Source organism: Pleurodeles waltl, chromosome 6, assembly GCF_031143425.1.
Source record: "Pleurodeles waltl isolate 20211129_DDA chromosome 6, aPleWal1.hap1.20221129, whole genome shotgun sequence".
In the NCBI taxonomy this organism is placed as follows: domain Eukaryota; kingdom Metazoa; phylum Chordata; class Amphibia; order Caudata; family Salamandridae; genus Pleurodeles; species Pleurodeles waltl.
In genome coordinates, this window is record NC_090445.1 from 53,334,690 (window position 1) to 53,359,781 (window position 25,092).

A 25,092-nucleotide genomic window follows, 5' to 3' on the forward strand; every position below is an offset into this window, starting at 1 on the left:
AGTGTGGCTGCAGGCACTTCTGCCTATACCTATGTGGACAACTTGTGATCACTGACCAGCAACCACTTGACTCCCTGTTTTGTGGGACTGCAACATATCCCCCCCTCAGATCGAGTGGTGGGACATACAACTACAGCAGTACCAGTTCAGTGTTGCCTACAGACCAGAGTCAAAGAACCCAGCCGACTTCTCATCACGTCACCCCCTCAGCCAGCTGGAGTGCACCCACAACTAACAGCTCCCACAATGAAGAATACATATAGCTGGTGAGCTTAGAGGCATGCCCAATTGCATTGAGCATCCCAGAAATCAACCAAGCAATGGCCAAAGCTGGAGTACTCCAAAGAGTGGCCACCACTATCTAAGACGGAATGTGGAAGATGTTCCTGGACAATGCCAATCAGCAAGTAAGCCCAACAAGAACAGACTGTCACAATAAATAGGTTGAGGAACAAAGTAAGCATCATTTCAGAAGGGCTACTGCTATACTGGAACCACATCATAATACCCACAATGCTGACCACCAGATAGTGAGGCTGGCATATGTTGGGCATCAAGAGGCAGGGAAGACAAAGGCCCGACTGCGGGGGAAGTTATGGTTCCTCGGACTCGAAGATCGACAAATTAGTGAAACAGTACATGGCATGTCAACTAGAAAGCTGAGTTGAAGTCCTGCCCCTGTAGTCACCGATGAGCACTGTGACTCACTGTGGTCACCAATCAGCCTGGACTTTGGCAGCTTCCCAAAGGAACCCCTTAAAATGGTAATGGTGGTTAGACACTCGAAATACCATGTGGTGGAACAAACTGAATCAACGGCATTCTCCAAGGTTGGTCTCTTACTGGAGAAAGTTTATACCCTTCTTGGCATCCCAGAAGAAATAAGGACTGACAATAGACCACCATTTCAGGGAGCCGACTTCAAGGAATTCCTTCCCCATCTGGGAATCAAGTACCCAAAAATAATGCTGCAGTGGCCCCAAGCCAAATGGAAAATTGAGCGCTTCATGCGCACTCTGAATAAAATGCTTAGCTGTACAGGAGGTGTCTGACCTCAAGACCAGCCTTCATCGATTCCTCAATGCCTACCAAATAATCCCGCAATGCACAACACAATGTCATCCCTGGGCCCTGATGGTAAAAGAATACTTTAACAAGATTCCTAGATCCCTAGGGCTGGAGGTACAGCTATATGACCTGGCAAGCACACAAGAGCGGAGAAAGTGAGCCACTGAGAATGCAAGCTGTGAGAAAACATGGCTGATTGCAGAGGCCCCCTAACTTTTTGCCCTCATTTTTCACTTTTTGCTGATGTTTTCCTGACTCTGATGGTGCCCTGGGTACTGCTAACCAGTCCTAGAACCTGTGCTCAGTGTAAAATCAGTATGCAAATTAGGCTAATTATAATTGGCTAAGTCAACCAACCTATAAGTCCCTAGTATATAGTAGGACATGTAGGTTTAGGGACCCTAGCATAGGTAGTGCACCCATAGGTGCCCAGTGTCATTTTACAGGCAGGCCTGCCTTGCTGGCTGCTTTTAAATTAAAGTTACATGCAAATTCGATTTCGGAATTAGAAGTAGTTCCAAAGTCTTAAACTACCTTATTTTTACATATAAGTCACCCCTAAGGAGTGCCCTATGAGCCCTTAGGGCTGGGTGCCATGTAACTATAAGCAGAGACCTTATAATAATAGTTTTATAAGCCATGGTGAGGAAAAACATCCAAATTCATTTTTCCCTCATTGTAGTGAATGGCCTCCATAGGCTAGAATGGGGAGACTTTATTTTCATTTTAAAAACGGATGTGTTAGTGACGCTGAACCAAAAAATATTTAATTGTGTTTACAGAAAGTACCTTTGGAGCGGGATGTGATTTATCTATTTTAGGCTGAAGAAGCTGGATTCTGTTATCTGCTTTTAGAAAAATGCATGAACAATTTAAGCAGGTGGAACAAGAAAACCAGCGGTTAGAGAGGCAGCTGGTTGAAACTAAAAATAATGTAACCATGCTGTCGTGTCAGAATAAGTTATTGCAAGATAAGGGGGGTGCATATCAGTCTGTTGCAGAAAAGGTAGCCTTTAAAGTCGCTCAACACAGGTATTGGAAACAATGGGGTAAAATCAATCAAAAGAAAGTTAATTTAGCTATTGTTAAAGTAGGGTTAGACTGGGACCGCAAAAAATGGGATATGAACATTTGGGAGACAAATGATTTTTCAAATTCCAGTGATGAAGAAGTTAAAAATGGTTGGGCCAGTTTGAGCCAGACAAGCCAAAAGTGGTTCGCGCACATCCAATATTTAGACAAAAAAATACAGGGCACTCCATAGAACCAGGGAGGAATTGAAATGCACTCCCCAGAAAATTACACCCAGCAAGAAGTCAATGATATTAGTGACAAATTCAGGATTGCAGCAGCAGCCTTTGCTAGTAGTGAGGTTTATAGTGCAATTAGGGAACAAGGGAAGTTAGCTTTAGATGCCCTACACGTAGGCAAGCTTTGCATATCTAGACCAAAGTTATATTATGACAATGTGTCTGTGGGAATGAGCGAATGTAAGCATGTGTTTTTGTTTCAGAGTAAGTGGACGTTCATGTTAAATGGACAGCATCCAGCGATCCCTGTGATCTATTACATATGTGGACTTAATGCTTTTTACCGTCTTCAACAGGGATGGTATGGGACATGTTATCTGGGGATAGTCTTCCCAAAGATATATCAACTTGATGATTTAAAAAGGTTTCCAAAATTGTCTGACTTACATCGTACTAGACAAAAGAGAGAGACTGCTGTTGGTGTAGTAGGAGACATATTTGGGGCGATAATTCCTTCAGTGGGAGCTATCTTAAACTCCATAAAGATTCCAAAGTTGTCTACGATTGTGGATAACATGCTGACAAATTTCACAGGGGCTATACTCCTGTGGGGGAACTTGCTGCGGAGAGGGCTATGACTCTTCAAAATAGGCTTGCTTTAGACATTCTTTTAGCGAAAAATGGCGGAGTCTGTAAGGTGCTTAATAAGCATCATTGTTGTGCATATATACCAGACAACAGTAATGAGATTAGAAGCATGCTTACTAACTTAACTAGAGATAGTACATATTTGAAGGAACTGAATGAGCCAGGTGTTTGGGAAAAGGTTGGAAAAGGACTTGCTTCAGTGGGGAGTTGGTTTAGTAGTATTTGGCATGGGATATTGGCGACAATAATACAGGGAATATTGATTGTTATGGCTTGCTTATTTGGATTATGGCTGTCATGTAAAATTAGTAAAATAATTACATTGAAAATGGTGAAAAATAATAAGAGGAGGGAAGAAAAACAAAGGGAAAAATTATTCAGGGCAAAGTCACAGGGGGAACGATTAAGAGAAGAAATTGAAATGAAGGAATTCTAGAATGTAAAATGTAAAGGGGGAAGGTTTGTGTGATGACAAGAGTCATCAGAGGAGGGATTGGTGGAGTGTGACCTTTAAAATTAATATTAACATGAAAAGCTTGCAATATATTGTGTAATGAAGCTGCATAGAAAATGTGTTAACGTAGAAAATAATGTATGCATTTGAAATGTGCCCACGGGGAGTGGCTACCAATGTATACGAAGACTAATGAAAGGTATTAACGATGAATTAATTATGTACTAGTGTTTTGAATTTGTATTAGCATATCATAATTAGAGTCGTGTATTTGGGGTTTGCTAAATTAATCACTAGGCCTTAGTTAGCGAGGGTCTGGGCCTAGCTGCCTGGTCTCATATTAAACTGTGTTTTTCTAACGTGCAATGTGCTGCTTTCCCGAAGGACATGGAGCTGTACTTTCCCAGAAGCAGAGATGTGTGTGTAGCCGTAGTCAATTCTTTCTCATGGGACCCGACTTGCTCAAGGAGACATTCTTGTCTAATGTAACAGTGTAATTCGTAACAGGTGCAAGGCTGCCTAGACTAGGAGAAGACAATGGGACTACTGACTGGAGCAAAGAGTGTAACTATTTTACCTGACATTCCACCCAATGAAGACGTCAATTACAGGAGCCAATCAACTGCATGAGAACTGTGTTTTGTGGAAACTTCTAGTAAGGTGCGCGGAGAATTATTGGACAGAGATAATGATGCACCAAAAATTATCTAATAGGGAATTAAGGGTTAGTTTGACAGTTTTAATATAACCGCATGACCTGAGGAGAAATCAGCCATTATTCATCATTCCTTGCCATTCCACTGAGCCATTTTGAGACCTTGTCGTTTATCCTTCTAATACTTTAAACCATCCTCTACTCGTTCTTACCGGATACTTACTTCTCCTCCTTATGAGGAAAGTGCCTTATTCTTAACTATGCCATACTGAGACTTGTCCTGTCCTATCCTTGCTGATGGAGAATCGACTGATGTCGTGAGGACGAAGACTGACGCTGATTGCTGATTCGTTGGAGGGGTAACTATCTGATGAAAATTGTAATTGTCTGTTTGCCTTTTCTTTCTAGGTACCAACTGCTCTTTTGATAGAGGCCATAGTTAGATGTTTTCCAAATTTGTGTTTGCTAAATTGTTTTGCATGAAGCCCAACATGCAGATGCTAATTCGAGGTTAGTTAAGGGGTCCACAAATATCTGACGCAAATAGACAAATTACTGAATTTTGCTTTGTTGAATCGTGTATTATTGCAACTTTGCTAAGCAGTTTTTACTAATGATATGATAATGGTGAACGTATATTTTCGATACATTTGACAAATTGTGTGTCTAGATTACAAAGTTTGAATGAATATAATGAGCTTAATTGCTAATGAGATTAACGGAAATTACATTAGATTGTAACTAATAGGGAAATAAATGTTCTAACTCTTCACTAAATCGGTGTGGTTTTTCATGACTGAAAGGTCATGGTGTGTTTGTTTTATTGATCTTTATTAAATGTTATCGACTTGCTTGTTGATTAGGTATTGCGAATGTTGATTGAGTTATTGTCATATTGATTTGTGATGCCAGAAAGATATCTCGTTCTGGGAAGTCTCCGAACGTGGTGAAAAGGTTCATCGGCCTAGGCGTGTCTCCTTGTAAGTTTACTTATCAAGGTTCTGATGCACTAACAGTGATGACCTCCTGAAAATCGTCTTTTATGCCTGGAGGAATAACTCATAGCAGGAAAGCCGTTGGCATTTAATGATTTCAAAGCCATGATTCCAGCTGAAAAGGCTTTCTTGCTCCACCCAACTACGTTCCCGAGCAGGATGCCTGCATTTCCAGGCTCTCCAGTAGGGGATGCGTGGAAAGGAATGGTGGGTCGCCTGGTACTGAACAGTAGTGTTGAGCCGCCAGCCTGTCAGCTTCCAGCATACATGACGCCTTCTACCAAACCACCAGGAGTCAACAGCACCTCATTAAAAGGCAACAAGGGCTCCGATGTAGCCAAAGAGAGCGACAAGCTTCTGTTAGAACATTGTTTTTGGTTTCTGCTACTGGCAATGGCAAATTCAAGTCCTCTGCAGGCTTCAACAATTTTTTGTGAAGGAACATCACCTCAGGTGTGGGTGGTCCAGCCTCCATGGCTGATTCACGTGAAGTATCCACTATCTGATGACATGCCTTAAAAATGTTACAGGAGATCCTGCCCTTGAGCTCAATAGAGCCTATGCGGTTCAAGCCTGTACTGAAGATTTCACGAAGCTTCCTAATCCAGAGGCCTATGTGTCTCACTGTGGGAGTGAAGCAGGGGTTCGGCATTGGTTGCGCCACAGGTCACTCTGCATCTGGCGCCGGTGGTTGTTGCTGAGATCTTGGCCATGAAGTTAAATGCAGCGGCAATAACTTGAGTGCTTGGTCAATGCAGGAGAGCGAAGGCGCCAGATCTGAAGGTGCCAAACGTGTGTTTTGAAACGGTATAAACATCGGGAGACGTGCATGAGCTGTCGAGCTCAAGGGGGCTTCGTACAGTGTTGACGCCTTTGCAAATGTATTGTACATTTTATCATGGAATGCCGCTGGTTGCTAGCTTGGCTTCGGGGGATTGAGATGCAGAAGGCCTAAGCATTGGAGCTGGTGCTGATTTACCTTTGGAATGCTTTTTCAATTTCTTATGATGCCTCCTGCACTTTGAAGACAAAGAAGAATGAGAACAGGAGCCGCATCAAAAATGATGATCGTCCTTTGCCTGAGCTTTAAAGAGCTTTGCCTCATGCTCTCTAACAGCCTTAGGGTTCATACTAAGGCAGGAAGAACACAATTGGGTGTTGTGGTCAAAGCCCAAGCACCACAAACAAATAGAAAAGGAGGCTGTGACGAACATCTGTCCCTCACAATCCCTGTAGGGTTTAAGACCTGATTTCTTCGGAGGAGACAGTAATACTGTAATCGAGAATTTTATGTGAGCCAAAACATCTCAGCGATGAAACACCGGATACATGTCAAAGGTGTGGAAGAAAGGAACTGACGTTGATGCTGTGGGTAGGCACTTTATGGATTCGTGATGTCGCCTGACGTCACTTCTGGCGCCGACTGAGTTCAGTGCCCTCTATTGGTAGCATTGCATCTTTTAAGTTTGTTGTATCCACTAGGAAGCCTGGGGATTATACTACAGGTGAGGAATCTGCAGGTTGAAGTATCCATCAGAAATTATGTGGTATGGTAACTTTCAGCACAACTAAACCTGATTCACACCCTGATTTTTCCGACTTCTCTACTGCTCTGCTGTCCTCATTGATCTTCCTAACTCTTTTCCCCTTCTATGACGGACTAGAGAAGTCACCTCCTCTAGTCAGCTCTCATTTAAGCAGCACCCCCTTTAAGGGTTAGGATAAGGTTACATTTTGTATAAAATGTAATTCAATTAAAATGAGTTTAGGGCTTGGGGCAGTATTTTTGATACATAAAGACAATATATTGCAATTTCACTTGATTTAATTCATTTTAGAATTACAATCACCTCACGGGTACTGATTAAATATAAAACAACTAAATGTATTTCATTTCATTTAACTTTGGGTTGGTAAACGTTAGCTTTAAGCCCAGGTAAAGGCTACTAAATAGGCTACTAAATATCCAAAAATTAAAAATTTCAAAAATTAAATTAATATGTAGAATAAAAATTCGTGCAGGGTTAGGTTAGCTCTAGCTTTAGATTAATGTTAACTGCTTTAATTAGATATACTTTAATGTAATCCTACTTAATGTAATTTATTTCAGTTTATTTACTTTATTAATTACTGTGTATTGTAGTATAACATTAACTAAATGTAATTTAAATTACGTTTACAGTTGTAGTCACCCTAAGGCTACTCATTTAATTAAATTACCTTTAAAAGTAGCGTAGAAGGAAGCGTAACCGTCAGGTTTAGTGTTCGGGTCAATGTAAATATAGAACCAAAGTAATGGGGTTGAAGTAGTTGTAAATTACATTATATATGTAATTTGTCGAAGCAGTGCTAGTTAATGTAGTGGCTTCAGTGGTGGGCCAAGGTAGCAAACCTCAAAACAGTAATGTCATCTTCTGCTAATGCGTGCCATTGAATTTTCGTTTTTGATTGATTTCAGGTGTCGTCATTAGTCTCGCGAGATATTCCTCCCACTGCTCTCTGCTCCTTCTGTCATTTCCTTCTCCGCGGTCCTCCATTGCCATGTTCAAAATTCTACTTTAAATGTCTTGCCCTGGCTGTTCCAAAACACTGAAGTTCCGTCTCTTATACTTCTTCTACTCCTCTTAAGATCTTCACTGAGTCATAAAAAGCAACTATCAGGACATCCCTAATTCTGAACATTAGCCCCAAATTTAATTTAATGCAGGTATGAATGCGAATACTTTTTCAGAATTGTTTGTTCCGCTTTCATAATTATTCTGTGCAGCACTTTGGTTAAAGGGCTATATAAAGTCAAAAAAGGTATGTATAAATAAATATATAAACACAGTTTGCAATTATTTTTTTAGTCTGATGAATGTTACTGCAACCTACCACGAGGCAGTGATTTATATATGTTATATGTTCTATTATGTCATCCGTCCTCATATAACACATTTCTGCCATTTGTATAGCATCCTAGCATTGCTGGTAGTCTGAAGATGCCTTCAAACATGGTTCTGGGCTTTCTCTTTACTTCTGCCTGGCTTTGATAACTTGGTATTCTCCCACCTCTCCATCACTTCCGAGATTCAGGCCTGTTGATTACACCAAAGTCAGGACTAAGGGCCAGATGTAGCAAATTCCCAAATTGCGACTTGCAATTTGCGAGTCCGTGCGACTCGCAAATTGCAAGTCGCAATTTGGGATGCAGAAAGGTGTCTCAGACACCTTCTGCTTCTCGCTATGGGGTCGCAAAGACCCACCTCATTAATACTAATGAGTTGGGTCGCAGTTTGCGACCCCATTGTGAGTATGGGCACTCACGGGGATGGTGGCCTGCTGGAGACAGCAGACCACCATGTCCGTGAATGCTTTTTAATAAAGCAGTTTTATTTTTTTCAAACTGCAACCCGTTTTCCTTAAAGGAAAACGAGCTGCACTTTGAAAAAAAAACCGAAACCTTTAGTTTCGGTATTTTTCAGGGCAGGTAGTGGTCCATTGGACCACTGCCTGCTCTGAAAAATTCTTTTTTTTTCCAGACACAAAGGGGAAGGGGTCCTATGGGGACCCCTTCCCGTTTGCGCCTGGGTTACCATCCACTTCAAGTGGATGGTAACTGCGCTTTTATTTGCGTTGCATTGCGAGTTGGAAATGCATTTTGCGAGTCGGATCCGACTCGCAAAATGCATTTCTACATAGCAAAGAGGCATTTGTGCCTCGCAAATGGCGATTTTCGCCGTTTGCGACTCGCAATCTCTTTGCTACATCTGGCCCTAAGGGCCTTACTTAGGGTTTGGGCGGATGGGAAATTCTGCGATGGAGATCCCGTTCTCCATCTTAAAAGTGCCATAGGCCATAATGTACTTGTAATATGGCGGATGAAACATTCGTGACATTTGTGACTGAGTATCTTGTCCGCCAAACTCTTACTAAGGCCTAAGACACAACCAAGAACTCCTAAATAAAGCTGAGTGAGTTGGGCCCTCTCGTGCATCAGGGGTATTAGAAGGCTTGCAATACTTGGAGACAGACAACACTCAAGGGGCACTTTTCACTCATCCAGTATAACGAGACAACTGAGAGAAGCTTTTGTTCCAAAATCCAAAAACAACTCTTGCAGTGCTTAGACTTGCCACATCGCTCCACTTGTTAGGACAGCATTTTTCGAGACATGCGATTTGCTTTTATGTACTACTGCCATCACTGGAATTAGTCCCAGTGACTCAACTGAAGCAAAGAAAAGACTGCTTCAGAAAGCCCTGATCTGTTAATGGAAACTCAAGACTGGAGACATGGACAAATATTGAAACAACTTTGCAGTGCTGCAAATACATGGTTTATACATTTTTTTCTGCCTCAGTAATATGGAATGCTCCAAACACATTCTGCCCTGGTTCATATCACAGAAATGTTTTTGCACCTGGGGAAAAACTGGGAAAACGTCACGCCCCCTAGTCTTGAGGTTTTAGTGATTTGTGAGGCTTTGTCACTTCCCCAAATAAAATTAAAAAGTGCATGTTTTGGTCGGTTCTTCTGGGTAAGAGGCATCCAGAGCGACGGAAATTTGTATTCCAGTGACAGCCTCCCCAGTGCACAGTACCTGGCTTCCACGATGAGGTCAAACGCCTTCTCTGTCAGCAGAAAGTAGGGCTTGTCGACAAGGATCTTTACCTCGAAGTTCGGCAACACTGGGAATAAGAGACAAGGAACAGTGAATTACGGGGATGTCATTCATCAAGGGATACTGAGTGACATCCAATGGACGAGAGAGAAGCTCAAGTTACTGCGTCACTCAGAACCTATGTTGATTTCTTGTTATCATAGCCCTTGTTGTTGCAGACATGCGTTTTCAGGGCCCGGTAGTAATTTATTGAATTTAAGGATGAAAGGCTGAGTGGTCGCTGCTGCAGTTTGGGACTGTAAGCACCAGGCACAGATCTCCGTAGCAGGCTCATTATCCCAAAGACGTCAAGCAGCTGGCACACTGAATAAAGCCTGACTCTGCTGTCTCATGACATTTGGGCATTTGAAGACTAGACAGGCCAGGTGCAAATAACTATATCATTTTCCCAAGCCCTGGAATTAAAATATTTCCTTTCCCTGTTCTAGGTAGAAACTGCACCTTGCTTCACACTAAGGACCAGATGTAGTAAGCCTTTTGCGCCTCGCAAACTGCAAAAAATGCAGTTTGCGATGCGCAAAAGGCTAACGCGATGCACAACCGCAAATTGCGAGTTGGTATTACTCGCAATTTGCAACTCGCAAAATGTTTTTTTGCTACATCTGGCCCTAAGGGCCAGATGTAGCAAGCTTTTTGCACGTTGCAAACAGCGAATTTCGCTGTTTGCGACGTGCAAAAAGCACATCGCAATGCACAGACCCCATTTTGCGATTCGGTAGCCTGGTTACTGAATTGCAAAACAGGTTTGCGAGTCACAATTAGGAAGGGGTTCCCATTTCCTAATTGTGAGTCGCCGTGCAATGTAGGATTGGCTTGTGACCGCGAATGCAAATTGCAAATTGCACCCATTTCAAATGTTGACATATTGTTGTGAATGGAACTGTAAAAAAAAATTCAGAGCAGGTAGTGGTCCGATGGACCACTGCCTGCTCTGAAAAAATGAAATGAAAACGTTTCATTTTTCGTTTTTGTAATGCATCTCGTTTTCCTTTAAGGAAAACGGGCTGCATTACAAAAAAAAAAAAAAATGCTTTATTGAAAAGCAGTCACAGACATGTGACCCACCTTATGATTATTCATGAGGTGGGCATTTGCGACCCCCTGCGAATCGCAGATGGTGTCAGGGACACCATCAAACATTCAGATTTGCAACTCGCAAATTGCGAGTCGCTCTGACTCGCAATTTGCGGGTCGCAAATCTGAAAGTTGCTACATGTGGCCCTAAGGCCCTTAGTAAGTGTTGGCCAGATTTTGGTGTGGAGAGAACGGGAGGCCTAAATCTACATCACCGAACAGTATCTCTGCACCAAAGTCCAGCCATTCGGAGTTTTTATCCCGCTGAACCGAGGAACAGCTGCTTCTACCAAGTGTGCTTTCCCTGGCAAATGTTCCTGATTTCTCTGAAATAAATCTGTTAGCAGGAGTGCGGGTGAGGGCTGCTGGGTGAGGAGATGGCGGGATTGTGTCAGCTTGTAGAGGAAGAGCAAATATCTCTGCCTTCCACCAAGGGGCGTAGTTTGGTAAGTATGATGGGGGGGGTGTTAGCCGACAATCACGCTGGCACATGATGTTAAAATACATTAAAGGACAAGCAAGCTGCACAAGAGGGTCTTAAGGGGCAGTGGAAGGGAGAGGACTGCAGATTGGAGGTGTACTAGGTGAGAGAACACTGCATCATTTTGTGAAATAACTAACATTTTTGAAGCTTTTGCAAACAGAGAGAGGGAGTGTGTGTGCGTTTTTGTCTGTCTTTGTAAACAATCCTAGTGCAATCCGAAAGACACCTCACCATCCCCAACTAAAAGGACCTGCACCCAACTATTTATCACAAAATACATTTAATACACCTCCCGAAGCTACACCCCAGCTTCAACCATGCACAGATTGCTGCAGAGGGGGAGGCTGGGGCGGGGTTAATGCTGCTTCCTGCAGCCCCTGCCCTGCAGCAACATTGATAAGCCTGGTGTCTCTGGGCCTGGTATTATAATGTTCAAAGTTTTAATTCTCCCTCTCGTAATGAGGGCCTATGTAGTGCTGATCCCATTTAGAATTTAACCACCAATAGATTTTTCTAACAAACTTGTGGTAAACATGAAATCTGTCAAATTACACACATCTTTCACTTTTGTTGCAATCCTCAAGACTCACAGGTTTCCCAGACCATTTTCCCCAACGTAACCTCTGAACCACACAGCTGATAAATTTATAAACATAATTTTTGTTGAGACTATACAACAGTGGGATGCAGCAGGCTCATACGATACGCACTAATCCCTTTGGGTTCCCAATTATCCAACAATAAAGTATTCAGATATCTATAGTATGCAACTCCACCAAAACAACTGCTGCAAAGGTGCTCAAAAGATTAGAAGAACCTAATAATGAAAACTATATTGGCGGTGCACCACTTTGTAAACAATTATCAGATCAAATGTAAAGAAAGTCCAATTCTCTTGTAGTGTGAATAAATCAAATCTTTTTATTTTGTTCCATTGCCATTAATATCTTCCATATTGATCTTGATAAAACATAATATGCATAATGGTAACAGCCAACGCGTTTCGCCCTTGTGAGAAAACAGGGCTGATTGCAGAGGCCCACTAACTTTTTGCCGCAATTTTCCATTTTTGGCTGGTGTTTTCCTAACTCTGATGGTGCCCTGGTTACTGCTAACCAGTCCCAGGGCCTGTGCTCTGTGTAAAATCAATAAGCAAATTAGGCTAATTATAATTGGCTAAGTCAACCTACCTATAAGTCCCTAGTATATGGTAGGGCATGTGGGTTTAGGGACCACAGCATAGGTAGTACACCCATAGTTGCACTGCTGAGGTGCCCAGTGTCATTTTAAAGGCAGGCCAAATTTGTGTTTCCCTCATTGTAGTGAATGGCCTTCATAGGCTAGAATGTGGAGACTTTATTTTAATTTTAAAAGTCCCCTTAAGTGACAAATACAAGAGTTTGGTATCAAATTAATTGTTATAATAAATCCTACAACTTCCAGTTGTTGAATTTAATATAACTTGTTCAGGTAAAGAGTTTTAAACTTTACCTGAAAAGTTGCCAATTTCAGCCCTGCATTGTTTTTGCTGCTGTGCTCTGATTCAACTTACCTCTTATTCTCCAGTTACGCACCTATTTCTTTGCTAGTTTCCCATGCCACATTATTGTGCTTTTATTACAGTCCAGGTAATCTCAACATATTTTTTGGACTTACCGCTGTGCATTTACTTACACATATATATGTTTATTTTTATTTATTTCCATGTCTTGTCTCATGATTCTGTTCTGCTCTTACTATGTATTTAAGTGCTGTCTGTGTGTTTATTATTGTTTTATATTACGTTACAGCCCTGAAGAAGCCCTATGTTAAAGGGCGAAAAGCGTTGGCTGTTACCATTATGCATATTATGTTTTATCAAGATCAATATGGAAGAAATTAATGGCAACGGAAAAAAATGAAAAGAAGATTTGATTTATTCACACTACAAGAGAATTGGACTTTCTTTACATTTGATCTGATAATTGTTAACAAAGTGGTGCACCGCCAATATAGTTTTCAAACACAATTTTTGTTGTTGTCAATGAAAGCTGTGATGATTATATTTTCAAAGTATATGTGCGTGTTTTTTCTCTGTTTTTCTGTGTCTATGAAAACTCGTGCATGTATTTGTGCATGTGTGCTTTCTGTGTTTGTGTCTGTCTTTGTACATGTGGGTGCTTCTGTATGTGTGTTTATGTGCATGCCAGTGTGCACATGAGTCTGTCTGTGTGTGTTCGTTCATGTGTGTGTTTCAATGTGTGTGTGTATGCCTGTGTGCACATGAGTGTGCGCCTGTGTGTGTTTCATGTATGTTTTCAATATGTGTGTGTACTCGCAAGTGCATGTGCGTGTATGGGCTTGCATGTGTGTGTGGGTGGTGAGTTTGTGTGCTCATTACTTCTTGTTTACTCAGGCACTTGTGAAAGGATAGGGTCAGAAATGTTATTGAGAAGAAAGTCCCACGGTATAACTAGAAAGCAGTGGAATGTTAGACATAGCCCAAAAGGACTAAAACATTCTCTTTAGTATCTTATATACAGCATTTAAAAAGAACCACACTCCACCAATCAGACTGCAGCACCTTTTAGAATGCTCCCCTCAGATGGGTGGGTGGCATGTGAATCTATGAAAGATACCAAATACTGGAGAACAACAGTTACAGGTAAGTAACTTATTTTCATCTCTAGTATTGGATCTTTCAAAGATTCATATGCTTAAATTAGAATAGCTACCAGTTAAAACATCAACACAACATGATCACTAAATAAATATTAGAGGATGGTGGGATAAATAAAAGAAGCAATAGCTTACCTTATTGGAATAGATGACGCAACGCCGCTTGTCTCACTGCTGCATTTCTCTGCACTGCTGAATCCAAGCAGTAGCACTGTGTAAAAGTGTGTATGTTTTTCCATGTTGTTTCTCTACCAAATGTTTTGAAGAGACCCCCCCAGAAAAAAGAGCATTTGATATAGAGACACTTACTTTTTACTGTGCTAGTAAAGGCAATCCAGCTCTACGATGACAAGACTAAGTGGCTTCCCTGCTAGCGGCTGCTAGCAGGGAAAAGTGTTGGGGCATCACAAGGGACAATAATAAAAAAAAGAAGAAGAAAGCTTAGCTGCCTCACTGCCTCGGTGTTTTCGTGCTCCCGATGCATAGGCTGCTATACTCCCCTGCACCAATCCAGATGCTGTTCTCATGCTGGTGTAACCCAGTATGAGAGAACCGCCGGGTTTGGACTGAGCGGGAGTTTTACACTCCAACAGGGAGTGGAAGTCTGTGCCTGCTATTCTCCATTCAACAAACCTGGAGATATCTATGTGTGCATGTCAGTTTGGCAATCTTGAGACAGCCTGCAAAACTGACATGTGACTTGCAGCGCCCTGTCCCCACCACTCCCCCTGCTGCTGCAGAGGATGGCCAGGTCCTCAAGACTTGGCTCCGACTCCGTCACATAAAATGAAATGATAACAAAGCAGTTTTATTAATTACTTTATTATCATTTTTTTTAGATGTGTTCATCTCCTGGCTCCAGCAGTGTGGCAACACTCGTTCACCATAACGGAGGATTCGTCGCTGGCTGCTGAAATCCAGTGTGCTTTGGAAAATGGAAAGCCTTTTAGAGGGTTGCCATATGCAACTAGCAACTGGACTGATTTTCCGAAGTGTTTTGTCCTGTCCAAGTAGAATTTCAGACATCATTGAATGTCCCGTCTATGCAAGAATAAATCGGCTTAGAATTACTGTTGGACTTTTTTTCTTATGCAGGGACATCCCTGCGTGGATAAACAACGCAAGGCCTGCCCGGACCCGAGAGTGCTGACTGGATCGACGCATCGCTCTCCTGCGTACAGAAGAAACAACGCACCCGACCCGGTGAAAGGAGAAACGATGCACGGTCCCGCTTGTGAGTAGAGTATATGCCTCGCAGGCCCTTGTTGACGCACACTCACCCGTGCGGAGCTATTTTTGACGCATCCAAGGAACTTTTTCATGCTGACGGCATTAGTGTGTGATTAAAACGACTTAAAGACTCTTTTTGATTTTTAATTGATAACTTGACTTGTGTATGGTGGATGTTTGTCGCTTTGGTCTTGTTTTGTTTAGATAAATATTTCCTATTTTTCTAAACTGGTGTTGTGTCATTTTGTAGTGTTTTCATTAAGCTACTGTGTGTGTTGGTACAAATACTTTACACCTAGCACTCTGAAGTTAAGCCTACTGCTCTGCCAAGCTACCAAGGTGGTAAGCAGGGGTTAGCTGAGAGTGATTCTCTTTTACCCTGACTAGAGTGAGGGTCCTTGCTTGAACAGGGGGTAACCTGACTGTCAACCAAAGACCCAATTTTTAACAATTACGTCATCATTTTTGAACTGCATATGTATTTCTTTAAAAGGTAAAAACCTCTAATTCACCAACTATCCATGCTGACGCGAGAGCTAATAACAATGCAACTTTACATGACAGAAATTTCAACTCAGCTTTGTGAATGGGTTCCAATGGAGCTTTTATCAATTGCAAAAGCCTTGCATTACTTTGCCAAGATGAAGGAGGTTGTTTCATTGAAGTGAATACCCTCAAATTTCCTTTAAGAAACTCTTTGATAATCAGCCTTGACCATAAATATAGCAAACTGGATGATCTCCTAAAGCGTGATATTGCAGCTAAGTGCACATTTATTGAAGTATTAACAGGATGGTCTCAGGGACTGTTTGAGCTGTGGGGGACCAAAACGCCGACCATAGACCCTCATGACAAAACTCATTGCATTTCTGCTTTAATAATTCATGAAGGATTCTGATTGCCTGTGTGGCATCATACAGGGCTGATTAAGTATTAACTATTGTTTTATTAGATTGTCAGGGGGTTTGTGCCCTCCTTGTGTCCCCTAGATGTTGAGTTAGTGGGACTGTAGTAGGCTGCCTGTGCTTGTATACATCATCAATCAATGTTGTTGTTGCTGCTCCAATTTTTTGTGTAAACTTAATGATCATATCAAATTGACATGCATTTTATATAACACTGTATGTGAATTGGTCCATGCTTAGACTAGAACGTTCAATCCTCTATGAACATTTGTTACATTAGAACTCTTAGAAAGTTGGCATTTTCCTGCCATAGCTTTTTACATGACTGGGTGTAGGTGACAGTTGGGCGTTGTGTATACCTCCTAGCAACACACATAATAGAGAGCTCAGGTGTGCCTGAATGGGCCATCACTTGCTGGATGGAGCGGCGGAGCTGGGCCCAGCCCTACTTACACTTGAATGGGCAGCACCCAGCCTCCACACAAAGGGCTGCAGTCCCCCTGATAGTTAGTCTAGAGCCAGGACAGGAAACTCAGGATGCCTGGAGACTACAAAGAGAAAATTCTAGAACCTTCTCCCATACTACAAAGGCACAACTGGGTATAAGTACTGGAGACTAAACACTAACTCTTCAGTACACTTCTGGACCTGTGGATACTCTGCCGGAAGAAGGACTGCTGTACTGGTGAAAGGACTGTCAATGTCCTGGACTGCTACTCATGTGAAGGGCTGCTGACTTGCTGTGCTGACCTGCTACCTTCTTGCTTGGGTGAGAAGCATTGAACCTACATCTGTTGAGCCCAGGATCCCAAATTGACTCCAGGAGTTAGTTGGCTGGCCTCTTGACTTGAGCCTCAGGGACAGAAGGCTCCAACAACCTTGACCCCAGCACCTTGGTTCTGCCATTTGTGAGTCTACTCTGCCAAGTGGTGCCACCCCAGTCCTGTAGCCTTAGAAGTAGGCCTAAGGTGCTCTGCAAGCCTCTGTGGATCCAGTGGAAAAAGCGCATCTCCTCTGCTGCATGGCCCAGCCCCAAGTAGAACCAATGCACCGCCACTGCTGCACGGTTTGCACCTATCGCAAAGGCCTCTTCACTACTGCTGCTGTATGCGACACATCCTAAGGGCACACCCTGACATCCCTTTCTCGACGGCAGCCTCAACAACGATGCCCTTGCAGCTCCTCAAAATCAACGCATTGCCCCAGCTGCACAATACATCCTCGATACCTGGCTTTACATTGCAAGCTCTTGTCGACGGGATCCTCAATAATGATGCAGGACCTCGCTTCACAGCCTCGCCAAAGCATCTTCGATAGGAATCCTCCCAACGCACACAAACCATGATTGAAGGCACTTTTTCAGCGGGCCGAATTAGGTCCCTGTAGTCAGTCTCTACTCCAACGCGGTTAGCCTAAAATTGTGACTGTCCATGTCTGGAGTGACTGGAAATTCACAGTTGGTGCTTTGTGCTTTTTGGTGCCATTTTCACTATAATGTTTAAAATTACATACCTCTAGTTCTGATTGGATTGTTTACTGTTATGTTTTTAATACTTTTCACATTGCCTCTGAGTTAAGCTTGACTACTCAGTGCCAAGCTACCTGAGTGTTGAGCACGGGTTAGTTTAGGGTTTGCTTGGGACTTCACCACAGGAAGAATTGTGGTTGCTGCTTGAGAAGGGTGTCACACCCCTCAAACAGTAACCCAGTTTAGTACAATTCTCCAGTTTTTTTCTTGATTAAAAAGAATCAGAAATAGAATCCCATTGACTTTTGGTGTGGGTTTCTTTTTCTTTATCTCCTTTGCTGAACACGGATAATATTTCCAATTTAAGTAGATGGAGTTGAGGTAGGAAGGTTTTCAGTGGAGGAGTATGGAGGGGCTATTGGTGGAATTCCAGAGTTCGGCCATAGGTAGTTAAATCTAAAACCCAACCGTTATTTGTTATTGACTTCCACTGTTTAAGGTAATTTGTGATTCACCCCCCCCCCCCCATTGGCTGTTAGGATTAAATAAGGCTAACTGGCATCTTCATATTGTCACTGTTTTTGATTAATATCTCTTCCTTGGGAAGTTTGTTTCCTTCTTGATGCTTGCTTGGTATAGGGTGGTGGTAGTGGCTGACAATATTGCTGTTGAGGATATTGCAGTCAATATTGCTGTTGAAAGGGCTGATTTTGCTAATATCAATATGGTTGATATCCTCCTCTCCAAGAAAATCACCCTCTGTCTCTCTCTCCTCAAAAGGGCATTTGCTTCATTTGTAAAGTACATAGGCCCTAATTAAGACAATGGTGGTAAATGCCGCCTACCGCCAATGGCGACGCCAGCCAAAAGAACGTCGCCACAGGTAACATCCGATCGCCAAATTATAACCACAGCCGGATTTCGTCCACAAGAAGGGTGGAAATCCGGATGTGGCCATACTGACTGACGGTGTTAAGGTGGTGCTGCTATGACCAGAAGCGCCGCACCAGTAGACCGCCGCCAGCTGTATTATGTCAAATAATACGGCCTGGCGGTGTTCTGCTGGCAGGCGCTTCTGGCGGTAGCAGCGCCCGTCCCGCCCCCTGCTGGAAAACCCCCTTGATGCAGGTAAGTTGGGTTTCCGACAGGGGAGGGGTGTGGGGGGTGTTGTGTGTGTGGGGGTGTGTGCATGTGTGTGTGAGTGTGTGCGTGAATGCGAATGTGTGTGTAGTGTTGTTTGCGCGTGTGCATGTGTGAGATTGTGTGTATGGATGGAAATGTGAATGTGTGTCTGCGTGTCAGTATGAAGGTGTGTACAGATGTGTGCGTGAATGAATGGTTGCATGCATGAATTAATGCATGTATGCCTGTGTGAGTGAGTGTGTGAATGCGTGGTGCGTGTCTGCGAGTGTGCGTGTATAGGGGGTGGGGGATTCAAAGGGGGGAAGCGTGGATGGAGGGGGGTGGGGGGCATCTGTGGAGTGTTGTGGGGGTGGGTGGGCCTCCTACCAGTGACAGGGAAGGAATTTCTTGCCACTGGTAGGGCCTACCACCATGGTTTTTGTGGCATTACGAATGCCACGAAAACCATGGCGTTCGGCAGGGTCAAAATGCCACCGGCGGTACAGTAGCGGACGCCGGGCTGGAGATTGTTATCTCTGGCCCGGCGCCTACTACCGCCATGGCAGTTGGTGATGTATATTGGCAGGTTGGCTTCAGGGGGGTGGGGCATGTGAATGGGTGTGTGTGTGAGTGTGTGTATGCATGTCATGAATGGGGGGCTGGGAGGGGAGTGTTTGTGCATGTGTGTCTGTGTGTATATGTGGTGATGATGCGTGTGTGTGCGCATGAGTGTAAGGGTGTTGTGAGTGTGAGTGATATGTGTCAGGGTGTGTGTGTCTGTGGGTGCGTGTGTGTATGCAGGGGTGGGGTTAAGTACGGGGATTGGGGAGGTGGGGGGGTCACTACTGGGAGTTGGGGTGTCACTACTGGAAGTGGGAGGGGGTGGGGTAGTCATCTACTGGCAACAGGAATGCAAATTCCTGTTGCCGGTAGCCCTGGTGTAGGATTCTTTGAGCTGTGTCGAGCTGACTGTGTTATTATGGAGTCTGGGTTTGTATGCCCAGTCAAACAAACTGGTGAATTTTATGGTGCTGAATATGTCTTATCCAATCTGGGCAAGACAGCAAAGACGGTTGCTATATTCTTCATGATTTTGATGCCTTCCTTTCACATGAAATTCACAATAGGTACTGCTATGATTGATCTTCTAGAAGGCTCTTCAAAGCCAAATAAAAACTGAGGGGCTCATTCTGACTTTGGCGGTCTTTTGCTTAGACCACTGAAGTCGCGGGCGCCAGAGAACCACCAGTGCTACTGCCATGGAATCCCTTGCGGGAAGGGGACTCGGAATACCAGCGGCGGTATTGGGTGGCCCACCGGGTCAGAGATGCTCGTCTACGGCCCAGCGGGTCCAACCGCTATGGAGGTAGGAACGGGAAGTGGTGGTTTGGGACAGGCACTGCCACCCTGGCAGTGGTCAAAAGACCGTCACGGGTGTGGCGGTTCAGGTCCCGCCATAGTCAGAATGACCCCCTGGGCGTTTTGTAGGCACTGGTGATTCAAACATTTTGCCGCACTTTCCATTAGATTGTGAAATTCTCCAATGTCATCGGGAGGGGAAGAGTCAGGTTGTGTAGCAGGTGGTGATGTCTTTAGAATGAGGTAGTCATCCCATTCATCATGTTTGTTCTTATTGTCCGGTACTTCATCTTCTTCTCTTTCTTTCTCAAAAGAAATGCCCTCATCAATTGGTGGAATTGCAGGTTTGATGCAGGCATCCTCTTTGGTATATGTGCATTTGGAACAAGAGACAGCATTTGTAGGGTAGGTGGTGGAACATTCAGAGTTTTCTGAGACCTTGTTAGTTGTGTTGGTGATGCAGTCGTTGTAGGTTCTGGAAACCTTTAATAATAATCTTCCAACATGTGCTTTAGTAAAGGCCTTGTTACTAGGGTGGGTGGTAAACTCTGCTCCTCTGGAGGAGTTCTCAGAGTTTTACCCACTCTGTGCTCCACTTGGAGCGTGGAGTTTTGGAAAACTCCCCCAACCAGCATGTGACAAAGTTTTTTCTTGTGCGTGGCTCACCAAAGTTAAGTTGGCGAGCGAGAAAATCAGGAACTAGTCTGCCTGCCAGTGAGATTTCTCAAAGCAGGCTGTTCCGGCAGGTCGCTACTACTCACATTGAGAAAGTAGCCCCTCAAATACAAAATCTACTAGAGCAGCAGAAAGAAGCAGTGCCTTCTAGTGCATTGCGTGGTGCCATTCGCACTAACTTTACAGTGCAGGACAATCGCTAGGGGATGTACCAAACTCCATCGCTAGCGGTATTTTGCAGACTCTTGCTGAGTCTTGCAGAGTTTTTAGGTAACTCCTCGAGTCCCACTGTTAACAGTGTTAATGTTACGTCATCAACAGTTTCTTCAGCGACGATGCTGCCAAGCGTGCCATTATTGTTGATGGGGGAGATGTTGTTGACGATGCCGTTGATGAAGTTTTTGTCAACGTCATCTACAATGGTTTTGCAGGTGATTTTCATGGTGCCTGTAAGACAAATTTCTGTGTCAATGGCACTGAACAAAGAAATTGAGCAGAGCTCAGAGAGACTTCCATCACATGACGTGCACTAGAAAATCTGAGGGAAGAAAGTCTTTCAGCAGAGTGCTCTACAGGGTGCTGCAGCCTGATTGACTAGAGTTTAGTATTATTTAAATGAAGTAGATACAATACTCAATAGAATGTGTTTAGCCTGTTTGGGCTAGGTTTAACACTGCACAGCTTTCTAATTATATTGTGGGACTCCCACTTAGACAGCAGGAAATTATTCAAGCATGTGAATCTATGAAAGATCAAATACAGGAGAATCAAGGCATCTGATAGTTCTTAGTAGAAAAAAGACCCAAGAGATAAGACTGTTCTCTGCAGAAACCTCTGATGAACTAGGGTTGCAGTCCAAGCAGGGCTAATTCAGACTTTCATGATATTGGGGTTAATAAAAAGCATATGACTGCGCTCAATTATTAACACATTCACAATCACAATGCTTGTATACTCCATGGTATTTCAGGCCCCAAATAAGACTACAATAGATTTATGTGCAAGGATACAGTGTGTCTGGATATTACAATTCCAGCTGGTGTCCCTGGATATAAATCTGACTATTACAAGGTAATCACTATAGAATGGGGAATACCTCTGCAGACCAAGTTTTTCCAAGTCCAATTCTACAAGGAATTTCCAGTTCTGTGTACATTATCAATCCCATTTATCACCTGCTCTAAGCAGCAGGTAAATAAGAGAAGAAGAGAAGGGAGTACAGGGTGGTAAGGGGTTGGGAGGGTGGAAGTATGTAGGGAAGGATGCCATGCAGAGTGGGAGGGAGCATTACATGCTCCTTCCCTGCTACAGGGAAATGTCTGAAAATCCAGGTGTGCCAACACCAGGCCAACTATAATTGAACAGACTGTATCCCACTCAGGAATATTTTTATCAGCCCCACATACAAAAGAAGTTATTACAACAGTACCAGATGACTGGGGCACTTTCAAATGTCCTTCAGTCAGAAAGCTCTAATCAGGAACTAAGATATTTGAGAAAATCATATCTTTCTACTCTTTTTATGGAGAGTTTGCAAACCAGTGGGCATGGTGTAAATCTAGGATGTTTTCATAAACTAATTTATCAATGGAAATGTACTCATCCCCTCATGGGACACAAATGTTGCAACAGTGAATTGGAGTGTCTAGAGCTTACCGTACTTCTTCACCTCGAACTGTGCTGAAGCATTGGACTCTGCAGAGGAAGGGTACAAGGCTGTAATGGTCCAAACACCGGGCCTCCGGGGTAATAAGAGGAGACAACAAGGATTAGAATCACTGCAAAAGTTGCCCTTTACCTCCACCCCTGACCTGCAGTCCTGTGTCTTGAAGGAGCATTTGTGTTCCACCCCATATGATACACTCTACAAATAGACGTGCATGGGAGAGCTGATCCCAAGATATACTCTTGGCAAGCAATGGTGACATTTACTTTAAGTAATATCCTTGAAAAGCCAAAGAGGTTTTTAATTGTTTCAGACAGGTTGTATGTCAATATATCTTTAACAAAAGTACTGTCTGATTGAAATGCTGAACCGGATATCATTTACAAAAATATTAGGTGTACCTGTTCTATTATTAACTGAAATGAGCCGTGCAATATTTAGGACATTAATTGGTTATGATTTTCTGGTACCACACCTTCAGAGTTGGGTGCTACTAGAAAATCCTCCATTTTGTAGAGAATTAGGAAAATGAATCTAACAGTGGAAAGTTCACTGACACAGTTATCTTCATCATACTGTAGTTCTTTCTGAGGAATCCTCAGTTAGAGTTAAGAATGCTCTAACTGAGTATTTACCACTCCTGCCACAAATCAGAGAATCTTGTTACCTTACAATTCTCAGACATTCCTGTTGTATCCAGAAAGATGTTGTCAGAATGGGTGTGAAATATTGTTCACATGTGATTACCCTTGGAGGCAGGAGAAATCTCGGTGCAAGAGATGCATCAGAAGACATTGGTCATAAGTGATGCTCAAGAAGACATTGGTCATGTGTTAAACAGAAGAAGACTGAGATCATGAGAGACACAAAAGTCATTAAAGGTATTGAAGGAGACACTGATTTGAGGTATACTGAGGAAGAGTTTGTCAAGGAGTGATACTCAACAATACTCTGGTCATGATAAATGCTATGAAAGACACTGTAGATGAGCTACTCTAGGAGACAATGCAGCTAAGAGATACTCTGTGCATGTGTGGAAAGTTTTGATCCTAAGTGATAATATTTGTGTGAGAGCAGAAATTCATCTGGTCTCTAAGAGAGAATCTCAACAACAGTTATTTCAGATGAAAGGAACTGAGACAAAATTCAACCTCTTTCCATGGAGCATCCTGCCCAACTCCAGTAGGAGAGACCCCAACATGGAAAAAATAAAAGCCAATCCGGTAACTCACTCAGAGATGTCTGGAATGGTGAGCTGCTCGTTGATGATCCCGTTCTTTGAATATATCTCTAACTTCTTTACTCGCAGACCTTGCGCATTCTGAAAAGGAAATGCAGTTAAGCAGAATATATTCACCTCATGCACGTCAGGCCTTGCAACTTAGCTTTCAGCAATCAACTGAAGCCTGCTGAGATAGAACAGCAGCTTCCATTGAAGTCTAGAACATGTGTCAGAAATGCAAGTGTGAATTCATGGGTGGATTCTGGTCTGAGTATTAGAAAGTCTAAGAAGGAGGGATGTCACTTACAGTGGTGGGTAATAGACTGTAATACTTGAGAGCACCAGGCAGAGTGCATGAGCCTGAGTACTGCAGGGCAACGTGGGAGGAATGCAATACAGTGGCTCTCGGACCCAGAAGGACTTAGAAAGATTGATGCACTTACAGTGATTGCTTATGGATAAGTAATAAAGGGTATAATGCAGGAAATGCCATGGGTCTTGTATGTTCTGGGTTTTGGGTGGCATTACATGTATGCATGCCTTTATATGTACAGGGAGAGGCTGAATACTAGATGGCACTAAAGAGAGGGAATGCTCTAACAATAGCGGGCATTATATGAATGAACAGCCTTACACTTAAAGAAAAAGGCTGAATACTGAAGGCATTGGAGGGAGGGATTGTCCTTACAATAAATGCATCTGGGCCTCAGTATGAGACTGAATACAAGTAAGGGAACACTCTTACACTAGTGGGCCCAAGGCCTTAGACAACGACAACTGCAGGATAGACTCCCTTACAGGAATGGGCTTTGTGATTCAGTAATAGAGGCAACAGGAGGCAGCAAATGTCTTTACAGGGACAGGGTCTCGACATCTTTATACTGAAATACACCATGGCTGTAGAAGGGGTGTGCACTCTGTGACATCACAAGTGAGCTCCTAGCCTGGGTGAAGTCAACAGGAAATATGCTTGGACTTTAATTTGATTAAGTTGTCAGGACAGGGGGATACCTTTCATGGCCATGTGTGTTGTTATTATGTTGTCGAAAAGTGTGGAAAGTAACTTACGTAGACATTGATTATGATGGATTCCTGTACAGGCCTCATCATGTGGTCAAGGACGTAGACCCGGAACTTCACTGTAAGACAACAGAGTAAGAGTTAGATTGACGTCATCTACTGCATACAACGCCCATGGGCCACACCTCGGGCATTGCATGCTACCATGTTTGGCACAAGAATCCTAACAGCAATGCCTCCTGGATTACAAACCCAAGGTACTTTCAGCTCAGCAATATCACTTAAACTAATCAATCTTAATAAATATTTACCTTTTGTTATTTATAAGTGGGTACCTGGTCTCAGAGGAAGAAAGGGAACACTGACAAAATGAGCAACGTATTCAAGCCTTACAAAGCCATAGGCCAATGTTTCCCTGTGGGTCAGGCTGACTTTTGGTGGGCCTGAAAAGTCTAAGCAATAAATAAAGATGACTT

The 25,092-nt window shown here is 43.1% G+C and overlaps 1 protein-coding gene across 1 annotated transcript in view; it reads right to left on the reverse strand.

The window, feature by feature from the left end:
• Positions 1 to 25,092, reverse strand: part of LOC138301475 (complement C4-like) — a 685,953-nt gene that overhangs the window by 579,092 nt on the left and 81,769 nt on the right. The window contains exons 3-6 of the mRNA XM_069241987.1: positions 24,665 to 24,735; positions 23,607 to 23,695; positions 22,365 to 22,447; positions 9,653 to 9,740 (exon numbers count right to left, since the gene is read on the reverse strand). Of these exons, the coding sequence (XP_069098088.1) occupies positions 9,653 to 9,740; positions 22,365 to 22,447; positions 23,607 to 23,695; positions 24,665 to 24,735 (331 nt within the window). The remainder of the gene's footprint in view (positions 1 to 9,652; positions 9,741 to 22,364; positions 22,448 to 23,606; positions 23,696 to 24,664; positions 24,736 to 25,092) is intronic.